This window comes from Grammomys surdaster, unplaced genomic scaffold, assembly GCF_004785775.1.
Source record: "Grammomys surdaster isolate TR1022 unplaced genomic scaffold, NIH_TR_1.0 1036, whole genome shotgun sequence".
Taxonomy (NCBI): domain Eukaryota; kingdom Metazoa; phylum Chordata; class Mammalia; order Rodentia; family Muridae; genus Grammomys; species Grammomys surdaster.
The window spans coordinates 2,850,517-2,864,169 of NW_021605455.1; the positions used below are offsets into that span (position 1 = coordinate 2,850,517).

The window sequence follows — 13,653 nt, forward strand, 5'->3', positions numbered from 1 at the left end:
CCACTCCACTCCACTCCACTCCACTCCACTCCACTCCACTCCACTCCCAGAGGCACTAGGACTCAGGCAACGCTTAGTTCCTTTCTGCTGGAACCCCACTTTCTGACTTTAGAGGCATTTCCCTAGACCTGCTCTTCTACCATGATTAAGGGGCAGGGGGTCGGACTGGACAGTCCCCAGACCCTTCCTTGAGGTGGTTTGCCTCATTCTGGCGTGTGACCCAGTGACCCACACAACCCTTTAGTATTTCTCGCTATCCAAAAGAGTTGCTGAGATGCTATGGTATCCCATATTACAAGACCCCTAAGATGATAAAATCACTTACTGTGCGCCTCTGTGTTGAGCATATTCCCCGAAGCGTCTCTTCTAGTTTTCACAAGTGATCCTAGAGATAAATGTAGATATCCTTTGTTACATGTTAACAAACAGAGGCACGGAAAAGTTAAATAATTGAGGGCACAGCTAGGTTGAGGCAAAGTCTGTGTTCGACTCAGACCTGCCTGGATCCACAGCTTGCCTTATTGCGACCTAAGGGCATGAAGCTGTGATTCACAGGAAGGCAAGCTAACAGGCTCACAGTCTTTATCTGTAGATGAGAAACTGAGACCCTAAGGAGGGATAGTGCTTTGAAGCACACCTGTAGAGTTGGTAGGAACAAGTTCCTTTAGAATCAGAGCCAGCCCAAGTGAACTGCCTCTTGACTGACTACTTAGAAGGCCAGTGTTCAAGCAGAAAAAGGAGAGACCTGCGCGGTGGGTACTGTAGCGGGGTGGGTCCTTTATGTCTCTTTGCTCTGTGCAGGTGCACACTGCATTGTGCCTCTAGATCAGCGGCTCTCAACCTTCCTAATGCTGCGACTCTTTAACACAGTTCCTCATGCTGTGGTGACCCCTAACCATAAAATTATTTTTGTTGCAATTTCATTACTGCAATTTTGTTACTGTTATGAATCATAATATAAATATCTGATCTGCAGATGGTCTTAGGTGATTCCCGGGAAAGGGTCAATCAACCCCCAAAGGATGTGCAGCCCATAGGTTGAGAACCACCGTTCCTGCCTCACTTCCCCTATCTTCTACCTGGTGAATCAGGTTCCTCAGGATGTGGACCTGAGGATTGTGGAAGCTGAGCCCTGTTTCCAGTTCACCCAGTGCTGGCAAACCACGGGGCCCTGTGTTGCTGCAGCTATGGGGGTGCAAGCGCTCAGTCTCAGAAGGTTACGCCAGGGGTGGTACCTCCCCACAAGGAGGCAGACGGCTGAGCCTGCCTAGCCAGTGCCTTGGGGCACAGTGCACAAAAGGGACCTTTACAGGGAGTAATTCGAATTGTATTATACACAGTTCCTTTATTTATACCATGCCATCTGTCCTGAAAGCACCCAAGAGGAGAAAGACAGGGCAGAGAGTGTTATGGATGTGTAAATGAAGGCCAACACCCAGGTGAGTAGGAAAGAGAAAAGCCAGTTTTTCTTGATGCTAAGCCCAGTGCTCTTTGTGGTCAGTGAGCCTCATTGACTTCTTGGGTTGGAATACCCTTAAGCCACCACTGCTAGTTCATCTCCTGCAGAGCACAAATACCTGTGGATAGAAGGGAGACTCCTGCACAGAACCACCCCAGAACCTCCACTGCTGCAGGAGCATGCCCAGGCTGCCACTTGCAGAAGCTCCTTATGGCTACTCTTGGACTCATTACCTTTTCCTGATGGGAGAGGATGGCTCACCTTCCCCTCCCCCACCTTTTCCCTTCCGTTTAAGTCCTGCCCCAGGTGACTCTAGTGTGCTGCACCTGCAGAGAGCATCGAGTTTGTGCACCTTGGGCTCGGGGGCTGAATGTCCAGTTGGATCCTGCTATGGGCACAAAGCCAGAAGACCATCGGGTTAAACCACAGTTCTTATTTCACACGGCCTGTTCTTAGAGTTAATCTCCCCCCCCCCCCCCTCTGGACAAGTTGAATTATGTGTTTGAAATCAAGTGGAAGGCTGGATGTTTATCCTTAGTAAGAACTTGTCTGGCTGCCTTTCAAATGTGAGAAGCCTGTATGAAGATTGTGCTGATCCTGTCAGGACTTCTAGCTGAAGAAAGTTTCCTTGGGTCTGTCTGTCTGTCTGTCTGTCTGACAGTGTAGCTCAAACTGTCCTGGAATTCACTGTATATTCCGATCTGACTTAAACTGATGTCAGTCTTTTGCTGTCGTCTCTTGAGTACAATATTACAGGCATAAATCACCATGCACATCTGATTTTGTTTGTTGTTTGTCTTTGGATTGGGGTCTCACTATGTGGTTCAAACAGGCCTTGAACTCGCAATCTTTCTGCTTCAGCTTGCTAACAGCTGGGACTAAGAATGTGCTCCCTCAGTCCCTACCTCAGTTTTTCCTGTACTTCCTACCCTCTGTGACCTTAGACTTGAACTTTGCATCTTGCAGGCTCGCAGTCAGGCGCTGAGTTCCTACACATTGTCTGCTATTGTTCATTCATCAATTCTGCAAGCATTTATTGGAGACTTCCGCACACTGCGCCAGGTGCTGGGATATAAGCTGTGGGGACAAAGATGAACAGGGTCCCCTATCATCGAGCTGGAGAAAGATCAGTGAACATGTAATTATGCTGTGCTCTGCCAGGTGCTCTGATGAAAGATACAGACAATATTGCCTTTGTCTGAACATGGTTACCAGCCCATTTTCACTCGCCGGATCTCTCCTATTCAACCTCTGTTATCTGATGAATCACCCTTGCCAGAATATTCTTCTCTGAGCACCAAACCTAGCTCTGGCATCTCTCCCCTGTACCCTGGGATGAAAGGGGGTTTAGGCTTTCAGAAGGATGGGGGCTGGTGGAAAGAGTATGCAGGGTTTGGCTATAGCAGGTAGGGGTTGTAGAGCCCAACAGAGAGGAAGTACATGTCTGCAGAGTCTGAAGAGTGAATCTATGGAGACCTGGCTTTAACGGTTTGTGCACAGGGAGCAGGGGAACCAAGCTGTAAGGTAGGACTGTGAAAGACATGGCGGCGTGTGCCTAGAGCCCCAGCACTCAGGAAGAGGATTATTAGGAGTTCAAGGCCACTTTTATCTCCATAGGTAGTTAAAGATACTTAGGACCCTGTCTCAAAAAAAAAAAAAAACCTGGAAAAGGCAAGCATGAAGCATGGATGTCAGTCAGAGGTGGAGAGAACTCATGACGGGCTCTGGAGGCCAGACTGAATGGGAGTTGTTGGGAGTCATTCTCCATCTCATTTAAAACACACACAACAACCCCATGAGATGTTGTCACTGGCCCATTTTAGAGGAGGGGGAACTGGGGGCTTGCAAGGTCCAAGTGACTTCTCAAGGTCAGCTGGTGACTGACAAGAAGAACCACAGCATCCCCCTGGCTGGCTCTGTCTCCCTTACTTATATTCCCACCCCCCCCCCCCCCCCACACACAGACCATGCTCAGTTACTTAAGAACAGGTGTAAAGTACTCTTTTGTTCCCCATGGAGGGGGGAGGAAACTTCTGTTCACTTGATTAAACAAAAATTAGAGGAGCTGCACAGAAGCAGTTTAAACTCCAGAGATACAGCTTTTTTTTTTTTTTTGGCTACAGTAGCTGGTGCAGTATCTCTTTGCTATTTCTCCAGCCTTCTCTGTAAACTACAGGATACATTCAGAAGCTTGCACAGGTTCGCAACGCTTCGCCACTGACTCTTTACCTGCTCATTGCCCAGGGTACCTGCAGCTAGTGATAGTAACATTTAAGGTTTTCAAGGGAAAAGCCCCCAAAGGGGGAGGGGGCTTGAAAGAAAAACATACAGTTTTGTCCTGAAGTTTGGGGAAACTTCCCCTAGTTACCCACTCCTATGATGAATTCTGAAATACCACAGCAATGCCAAAAGTAGTCAGAGGAGGCCAGGATTTCAGGTAGGCCTGTGGTGAGGGCTCTGAGGCCAGGGGAGACATGCTGGTGACATGTTGCTTCAGTTGGCTTTGCCAGGAGAAAATGGTAATAGAGGCTTAACTTAGTCACTCTAACATCAAGCAGCATGCTCTGTGAATTCCTCCCAGATCTTCATTCTGCTGTGAAATATTGTAAAGTGTGCTTTAAATGGATGGCCCCAGGTAGAGTTTGCTCCAGGAGCCAGAGGGGCACTGAGACCCTTTATTTAGAGGCTCTGTCTTGGCTCTCATTAGCAGACACAGTGCTTCCTGCTCACTTGCTGAGTGGGTTCAAAAGAGAGACGCTCTTATCTAATGCAGAATCCCCAGGGCCACCCCGAGGACTCAAGGCAGAAGGTGAGAAGTCCTTAGCAGGTATTATCCAGAGAGCAAAGACATTTGCTTTGGCAGAGCTCCTAGCGCCTGGCATCTGGTGACATTTCCCATCGCCTCTGGCAGCTCATGACTGCCTGCTAAGAAGTGGCAGGGATGACTCCCTGACTGGGACTGTGTCACTTTCTGTAGGGTCTCTCCTGTGTGTGTTGTGTCCGGAAGCATCCAGGGGTCAATGAGAAGCCCACATTCTTGTTGCCCAAAGTATCTGCCTCCAGTGCTGGGGCACCAGAGATAGTGGGACCATGCCAGCTCTGGTACAGCTGAGCCTAGGTGACTGACCATTCCAGCTCTGGTAAGGAAAATCTAAACTGAAATGTTAGAAAGTGGTTTCTGATTCTAAGGCCATTTAAGGCAGCAAGGAATGACAGCAGACATTCACTAAGCCTGGAAGGACTCATCAGAAATCCCAGAGCAGAAATGATATAGTAAAAATACCATTTACAGCAGGAAAGCCATAGGACTGTGACTCACCATGACCTCATACCAGGCTGAGTGACAGGTGCTTCGTTAAAAGATAGCCCAGGGATGAAATGACCAACAGTGACGTTATGGGGAGGAATAAATCCAGAGAGCTCTGACTCAGCATGGCCCTGCACTGGGCTGTGTATTACACACAGATGAAAGCTCATTGTCTTCAGTGTTGTCTTGTTTCCATGATGCATCCCTTAGATGGAGAGACAGGTGCTCCATCCCTGGCTCAGAATTGACCGTGGGACCTTAGGTGAGTCTCAATGCCTGTTGGCTTGCTAGGTTCTCCATGAAAAACTATTTCTGGATGTTTACTCAAGTGACTAAGTCAAAAATTCTGGCTGGTCGGGCAAACCAGTTCTTAACTGCCACGATGCCATTCCTCCCAGGGACACAATCAGTTCATAGTGACTGTCCACCTTGCATTATCTCTCTCCAACTTTCAAATGTTATGGTCCTAGTATTTGGTAGGCTGATGGAGCAAGATCTTAAATTCAGGGCCAGCCTAGGCTATATAATAGGTCCTAGGTCAACCTGGATTATATGATAAGACTCTCAAACAACTAAAAATTTAAGAAAAAAAGGAAAAAAAACCCACTAGATCTGAAAGCCCAATTTGAATGAAGTTAACAGTATATAAAATATTTTAGAACTATGTTTTAGGTACTTAAAAGTAAGCCACCTGCTAACCAGGAAAGAGCTATTAGAGAAAGTTCCACCTCACAGCTCCCTCAGAGCTGTGTGTCACGTGATCCACTGATGCTCCTTGTGTGCCCCTCAAGAGGGAGCTTCAGTTCCCACATCCTCTAATCATGATGCAGCTGGGGGAGAGTTTAGTGCACTATCCCAAAGGCTCCCTGAAGTAGAAAGAAAAAGAAGCCCAGCTGCAGATGGTGAGTCAAAACTGGATTGTATCAGAATTGGAAACCTTTGCTTTGGCCACGGCAGATTAAAGAGTTCCACTGGTCCCACGGTGAGGAAGGAGGCAAGGATTTGCAGGGAGCCTGTGTTGACTATCTGTGAGGTGCTAAACACAGTTGCACTGCTTCTCAGTTTGTGGTAGAGTAAGAACAGGCACCATTCAAGCCTCTTCTGATGTTTCCATATGATTACATTAAAGGTCTACCAGATGGCCCAGACATGAAAGTGAACCTCACAGTCTACCAAAGGGCCAAAGAATGACACTTAAAAAAAATCAGGTTGGCTATGGTGGCCTTTATAGAACAGTTCTTTGTGATTTGAGGGTTGGGTGTTGAATGAGGCCAGGTGGGGAGTCATGATAAACTGACTTTGCCTCCAGGAAGGATAGTATCATGTCCACGAGAACTGGAGTCCATCAAAAACTTGTGTTTCTGTCCCTTCCCCACCTCCAGTGATTATATCTCCAGTGGACATGGAGCCTGCTTGAAGAGTACGGTTATATGTAAGGGACCATTTTCCTCAAAATCACCCGGGCATGCTAGCAGGGTGTTCTCAAGCGTGGCTCCAGTGGTGGTCTCTTGGGCATTGTGGTACCTAGAGAGCCAGGTTTTCAGGGAGAAGCTATGTTTATCCTAGCCATCAAACGTCACTGACAAGTGGCAGGCCTAACTGGGGTATGCTGCTGTTCACTGACCACTTTGTTCCACTTGGCTCTCCTGCTTTTCAGCCATTTTTTGTTTGACCTTGCAGGTGGCAGGATAGCTTGTCAGTGGAGAAAAATTTGAGAGGAGGAAGAAGATACGGACAGCAGGAATTCCATCCCTTAATGATGTGCCTAGAAGGTTCCAGGATGGGTGAGTCTAAGGGATGTGGATAGAAGGCCTGGTTGTTCTCCATATCCCCTCAGGCATCTCCTTTAGCTCTGTTTCTCCAGCCATGTGGGCGTGACATGGCTATGAATATGTTCCACTCACCCGAGCTGATGGAGACACAGAGCCACAGGCTGGTCCTGTCCTGCATCTAGTGCCCACCACAGGGTGTGTTCATGTAGCTGGTCCCTGCCCTGGTCTTTAGGGTGGTTCTGGCTCTGTTCTGCTTCCCTCCTCTAAGTAGGGCTTCCTCAGCTGAGCAGACTTTCCCACAATGCTTGCTGGGAACAGGAAAGCCTACTCATTAAACTTTCCATTTCCTCCTGGCCTCAGTGATCTGGGTGACAGGATTGGTTCTATAGGGCACATGAAAGTTAGACAACTGGCAGGCCCATAGCTGATGAATACCAGGGCCAGTATTTGAAGTTTGTACCTGATATCAATTTTATGTTCTTTGCAATTCACAGATCTGCCAATCCCGGCGGGGACATGATTACCCCCTTAGATCCCACCTTCACAGAAAGTCGGATCACCTGGGGGAAAAGACAGACTTAACTGATCCCCATATCTTCCACTGTATGATGGCAGGGTATAAGTTGGAAGAAAGAGGGCTGGACCCACACACACCAATGTTCATATATCAGTTCTATCTGACCCCACACCAGCAGAGTTGATTGACAGCTCAGAATACCATGACATCAGCATATGACACATGGTGGCCATGCGTGTGATGGAGCAGGCACTGCTGAGAAATGGTTACGAGAAGGATGTCGCAGTCTGAGGCTGGAGAAAGGATCGATTGGGAGAGAAGGGCTTCTGAGCTGTGTCTTTGCCATTTGTCCTTGATGCTCTCATTTGCACTGATTCTTCAGGTCAGGGATGGAGCACAAGAGTTTGCATCTTAACTAATGTGCTCCCCTGATTCTGATGCAGGCAGACCTGGCATCCCTTGAGAAGTACTGTTCCCAGGGAAGAGTTCCCACCCACCCTATAGTGTTTGTGATGGCTATTCCTTGTTGTCAGCTTGACTACATTGGGAATGAACTATAATCTGGAAATGGAGGGCACGTCTGTGATCCAGATCTTGAGGCTGGAAGACACAGGCTTTCTTGCCAGTACAACTTTTGAAACCTACTTCTTCAGGATTCCAGCTTATATAAGACCAGCCGAAACACTTAGGCTCGTGGGACTGAGCAACTACTAGATTCTTGGACTTCCTATTCACAGCTGCCCATTTTCGGCTTAGTTGAACTGCAGATTGTAAGTCATTCAAATAAATTCTCTTAATATATAGACACATTCCATAAGTCCTGTGACTCTAGAGAACCCTGACTAGTAACGATGTTCCTGTCAGCAGGTTAGGGCAGCCTCTGTCTTTGGCCTGATTCCTCACATAGAACAATCCTCATGGTTGTTCCAACACACCCACAAGCTGTTCTCTCCTTGTCTCTGAGGCAGTTGGATGCCAGCAACACCCAAAGTCTGTCCAGAGCCTGCGCCATCTTCTTCATTCCAGGGATTTATTCCCTTTGCAGGAAAAGATAGGGATAGTGGTGAACACTGAGGTTTGTGAAATCAGGGCCCTGCCCCAAGTCACTTGGAAACCTAAGACAAGGCCAAGATTTGGCTGTCACCACAGCCGTGTAATCCATAGCTTTTCTCTTGAACAGACCTGGAGGCCCCATGGATGAACTCGGCTGCTGAGTTTTAAGGGTAGACCTAGCTAAGATTTATTCTATTTGGTTCAAAATAAATAGGGGGACACTCACCCATCTGGAGCACACATGCCAAGCAGGCCAGGAGTTGGAGGGACCCCTCCATGCTCTGACGCCTGCAGACCCAGCAGCCCTTGCCCCAGCCGGGTCACCACAGAGAACCTTCTTAGTGTGCTGTGACAAAGGCAGGTGGGGATGCTCTGTGCCAAGTCTGCAGGCCCACTGGACTCTATGCAGGCTCGGGGAGCTGGGCAGTGGCAGCCAAGTAGCCAGCGGTGTAGCAGTGTGAGTAGGCAGGACCCGTGCGCTTTAGTCATGGGGGGAACAAATGGGAAGCTCTGGCGTGAGTCTCCCTGGAAAGAGCAGCAGGGCAGAGGGGAAGAAGCCAGGCTTTGCTCGTCCAGCTTTTCCTCCTCCTTCCTCTCATTTTTCAACCCCTGTCTTACATTTTTAGCAAAGCTAGGTGGTTTTCTCTCCCTGATTCCCCTTATTTTTTTCCTCTTAAAAATATATTGTTTTCTGCAAACGCTCCGTCAAAGGGTCGAGGACTCTGTCCAAGTGGTAACAGAGATGTGGGGCCATGGGAAGTTGTTGGGGTTTGGTAGAAAAAGATTAGACTAGCAATGACTCGCAGGGTGTATCTAGTGTAGCATTTCTGTGGTTAATGGTTGTGAGGATTACCCCTGAAAGGAATCTCATTAAATGTAGATTCAGGTGGTCTAGTTGGGCAAGTCATTTGTATGTCTAATAGGCCCCAGGTCAGGCCAAAGCTCCTGGTTCTCAGAAGAAGCCTCATCATCCTGTGAGCCATTGGGTGGCATTGTTAGGTGGAGGTCAGAGCCCTCGCGAAGGGGAAGGAAGGATTCGGGAAACTTATTTGATGAGTGTGTGTGTGTGTGTGTGTGTATGTATGTATGTTTGTGTGAATGTATATGTGTGTGTGTGGTATGTGATGTGTGAGTGATGTGTGGGAGTATGTATGTGTGTGTATGTGTGTGTCATGTGTGTTAATGAGTGTATATGTGTGTGTGGTGTGTATTTGCGTATGTTTGTTTGTTGGGGTTTGTGTGTGTATGTGTTAGTGTGTGTAAGTATATATGTATGTATGTGTGTGTGGTGTGTGTAAGTGAATATATGTGTATGTGTGTGGTGTGTGTATGTGTGTATAGTGTGTGTTAGTGTGTGTATGTGTGTGTATGTGTTATATGGGAATGTGTATGTGTACATACGTGTGTGTGGTGTGTATGTATATATGTGTGTGGTGTGTGGTGTGTGTGTGTGGTGTGAGTAAATATGTATGTACATATGTGTGATATGTATGTGAGTGTCTGTGTGTAAGTAAGTGTGTGTGTATGTGTGTACTGATGGTACTGGAGGACCAATGTACCCACAGAGGCTAAAGTGTGATGGCCAGTTATAAGGTGAACTATACTTGTGAGCCTCATTTCACACAGAGGTCACAAAGGGCAAGGTGGGAACCTCTTGTGAGTTCTTCTTAATGTTGGACAGCAGTGGGGTTTGCAACCTTGAGGGATAGGAGGCAGAATAAGATGTAGTTCATGTGACAAAGACTTGTGAAAATTATATCAGAGCAAGGCTCTCAAAGCTTAAAGACAGCCCATCAGTGTGGCAGGATGACAACAGAATGCTCCTAAGAGACTGTCATAGTGGTGGTTTGGTTCCTCCAAGCAGGAATGGGAGCTCCATTGTCCTAAGTGAAATTCTGAGAGTCAGGATGAAGCACATCTCAGTAGTGATGTGGCTTGCCCACCCCTCAGTAGTGATGCGGCTTGCCCACGGGCCTCTCTGGATTTCACTGGCCTCTTCCAGCCTTCGGTGCTATCTTGGGAGAGCTGGTATTAGCTTAAAAAATAGACTTGGGACATGATGGTGATGGTGTTGAGGGCACTTGGAGGGTGGATGGCAGATCTGTTCTTGGTGGCAGAGTGGGGCATGCCCTCTGCCCTGGGGCTTTCCAGCTACATGTATAAGCCAGCCTCCTTCCTCTTTCTCCATCTCCCCACTGTTCTCTCTCGTCCCTCTCTTACTCTTTCTCATCATCTCTTTCTCTCTCTTTCTCCAACTCTTATTTTCTCACTCTTACCTGGCCAGCCTCCCACTTGCTCCAGTGTTACAGCAATAACGTCCAGGCTGACCACCTTTGAAGGACAATGTTAGGTGAAGCAGTTGGTGGGAAGGAATCTGGTTTATTCAAGGTTTGCTCTGAGGAAGATGAACAGGCTTGAGTCCTTGTCAAATATCTATCTTTGGAATTTAAGAATGAAAAGGCATTCTGTAAGGGATAAAAGCAGGGCAGGACCCTGAGTTGGGTCTTCGTCTTCAGCATTCAGTGAAAGTCTTTCTTCTTCTTCGTCTTCGTCTCCGTCTCCGTCTCCGTCTCCGTCTCCGTCTCCGTCTCCGTCTCCTTCTCCTTCTCCTTCTCCTTCTCCTTCTCCTTCTCCTTCTCCTTCTCCTTCTTCTTTTCTTCTTCTTCTTCTTCTTCTTCTTCTTCTTCTTCTTCTTCTTCTTCTTCTTCCTCTTCTTCTTCTTCTCCTCCTCCTTCTTCTTCTTCTTCTTCTTCTTCTCTTCCTTCTTCCTTCTTCCTTCTCCTTCCTTCCTTCCTTCCTTCCTTCCTTCCTTCCTTCCTTCCTCCTCCTCTTCCCTCCTCCTCCTCCTCTACACAGCATGATAGTCCTGCACCTCCTGAAGCTAGCTCCTGTAATTCTTTTTAGAGCAACATAGAATGTTTCTGCAGGTAAAAAACCTACCTCAGTTTACATGATTTCTGTTGGCTGATGCATAGAACTAAAGATGAGAAGAAGAGGACAAGGGTCACTGGACACTTTAGGTTCTGTAAAGTTGATGAAAGATTATATTTCAGTTAACATCTTAACCATCGTGGTGACCTTATCTCTAGGATTTAGAATGCTGGGCAAAAGGGAGAGAAGGAGGTAAAGGGCTTAGGGAAGGGCAGGAACCTCACCGGGCAGGAGAAGTTGGTAAACTCTGCCCAGGACAACTCCCCAAAGGAGTGGCCTTGCAACACCAGGGCTTCTCTTATCATAGTAGGCCTGGTTTACAGCAAGAGTTCCTGAGGAACAATAAATGGAGTAGACGTTTACCTTGCTAGGTGGGCAGGCGAACCAGCATTTGGTATTCCCAAAGCTTGGTCTGGGTTTCCAATGCCCAGCTATTGACTTGTGTGGAAAAGTATAGGCATATGTATGTGTATGTATATGTGTATGTGTATGTGTATGTGTATGTGTATGTATATATATTTATATGTGTGTGTGTGTGTGTGTGTATGTATATACACATAGTAGCTGCTTAGTTGAATGATGTTTATGGTTGTTTTACTGGACAATAAGCTGATGCTACCTTCTCTCGGCCTCTCTGAGTTACTGGATTAGGATCCACGATGCTTGCTTCTTGAAAGGCAGTGTTCAGGAGATAGAAGTTAGCAGGAAGGAATCAAGTTTATTCTGACCCTGAAGAGCTGAAGGTCCTAACCCACCCTTACAGCTCTATCCTGGGTAGTTTGGAGGCACACAGGACTTCTCTAGGGAGAGAAAGGAGTTGCACAGCATGGTGGCTGTATGGTAAGCAGGCCTTTGTCACCCAACGTGTTCTCCTTTGTTTTTCTTTGAAACTCATCAATGGCCCGCACCCCATTGCTGGTCATTCCTCTAGCTATTTTTCTTTTACTTGCTTTTTGACAGGATGTAGCATTTATTGGTGAGCATGATGAAAACCAAGGATTACAACCTGTCTAGGGGATCACAACTGGAGATTTATTTGACCCCAAAGCCACTGGAGGTGAGTGGCTTCTCAGGTACCATGTCTTCAGATCTTTCCTCATTCATGTTGATAAGGCCCTGTTTCTCTGAGATGTTGATCTGTTGCTAGGGAACTTGAATTTGATCCTGCCTTGGGCCTAATGACAGATGGTAGACAGCCATGATGACTTGCCTGACGTGAACCCTGGCTCCTGGATCTCTGGGGCTTCCCAGAGGCACCTGTGTACTTCTCTGTAGCCTAGAGTGAGGACAGTGTAACTTTGAGACACAAACATGCAGTCCCTGAGCACTCTAGCTCCTTGTAGTTAGACATGTACTTCTCTGCAGCTTTAACCTCACATTGGTTTATATGCTGAGTGCTGTCAGGTATGTAGAGCGGAAGACTGAAGACAGGCCTTACAAAGGTCACCAGATGGTCAACTTTCTGTATATGGAAAGAATTACTTAGCAGTTAACATCTTAGACATGTAGGTGTGGTTTCCCTCCAGAATTTAGAATGTCTCAAAAAAGGATTAGGGAAGGGTGGGAGGGCAAAGGTCAGGGGACATAAGCAACTCTGCCAAGAACAACTCCCCAAAGGAGTGGCCCTGGGCAACTGGGCAGGCCACTTGTGTTTTACTGATAGGTTGATGGTATACACACTGTCTAAATTGAGACACTTCTGTCTGGGACAAATGTTAAATTGTCAAGACACCAGTAAAATAGTCATGAACCAAGGGTGTAAAACTAGTCTGTTCTTGTCTTTTTCTAGAAATTTCACATCTGAATGTACTTCCTGCAGAAGGTCTTAAGGTTTTCTGGATCTATACATAAATGCCTGGGGTAGGCCTGGAAGATGAAGGACCTAGGCAAAGCAAGACTGTGGTAGTAGAATTGTCTTATTTATGGGTGCTCTGTGTGTGATTTTATGACTTAGAGATGACGTGAAAGACATTTGTATTCAATAGAAACTGTATTTCAGGCTTTTCATTTTAATCCTTTTCTATGTCAGTACTTTGTAGTGTGATCAGCTTTCAAGACACTGGACAGAGGGAGGCAGGGAGACCATTGTCTTATCATAAAACAATATCACAGGAAGGCTACCTTAGGTGTGACCTCTTACTATATTGTAGCTCAGTAGATTAGATTACTGAATGAGTCTTCAATTTACCGTGGGTTTGTCAGATGTAATCCCATCATAATGGAGAAGCAGCATCATTTCCCAGTTTTTCTATGTTCACTTGCCTCGGTTTCTCCTGTAGTCACTTTGTGGGGAAGATTGGGATGTATGTGATAGGGTCTTGGAGGGAAGCTGTGAATGGATGCTGGCATCTCATGGTTCAGGGAACAGGGAAGATTCTCGAGAACTTGGGCTGCTCCTGGCCAGGTAGTCTGAAGCAGGTTGAATCTGGAGGAAGGGAGGCTGGAGCCAACCTGTGTCAGAAAAATCAAAGTACGTGTCAGGAGCAGCAGGTGGACTGTTCTGACAAGGTAGACAGTGGACAAGCTGCTTGTGTCTTGTGGTTAAGGCTTCAGGCTGGTATGAGCGTTTATTCCTCAGCAATGGCTGTTTCTAGTTTTACCCCAACTAGACAGG

General features: G+C 47.0%; 1 protein-coding gene across 1 annotated transcript in view; it reads right to left on the reverse strand.

Annotated features, from left to right (window-relative positions):
• The window catches only part of Siglec15 (sialic acid binding Ig like lectin 15), a 13,358-nt gene extending 4,972 nt beyond the window's left edge, over positions 1–8,386 (reverse strand). The window contains exons 1-4 of the mRNA XM_028783234.1: positions 8,335–8,386; positions 326–385; positions 183–202; positions 1–18 (exon numbers count right to left, since the gene is read on the reverse strand). The exon at positions 1–18 is cut by the window's left edge and continues 373 nt beyond it. Coding sequence (XP_028639067.1) covers positions 1–18; positions 183–202; positions 326–385; positions 8,335–8,386 — 150 coding nt within the window. The remainder of the gene's footprint in view (positions 19–182; positions 203–325; positions 386–8,334) is intronic.
• Positions 8,387–13,653: the final 5,267 nt, after the last annotated feature.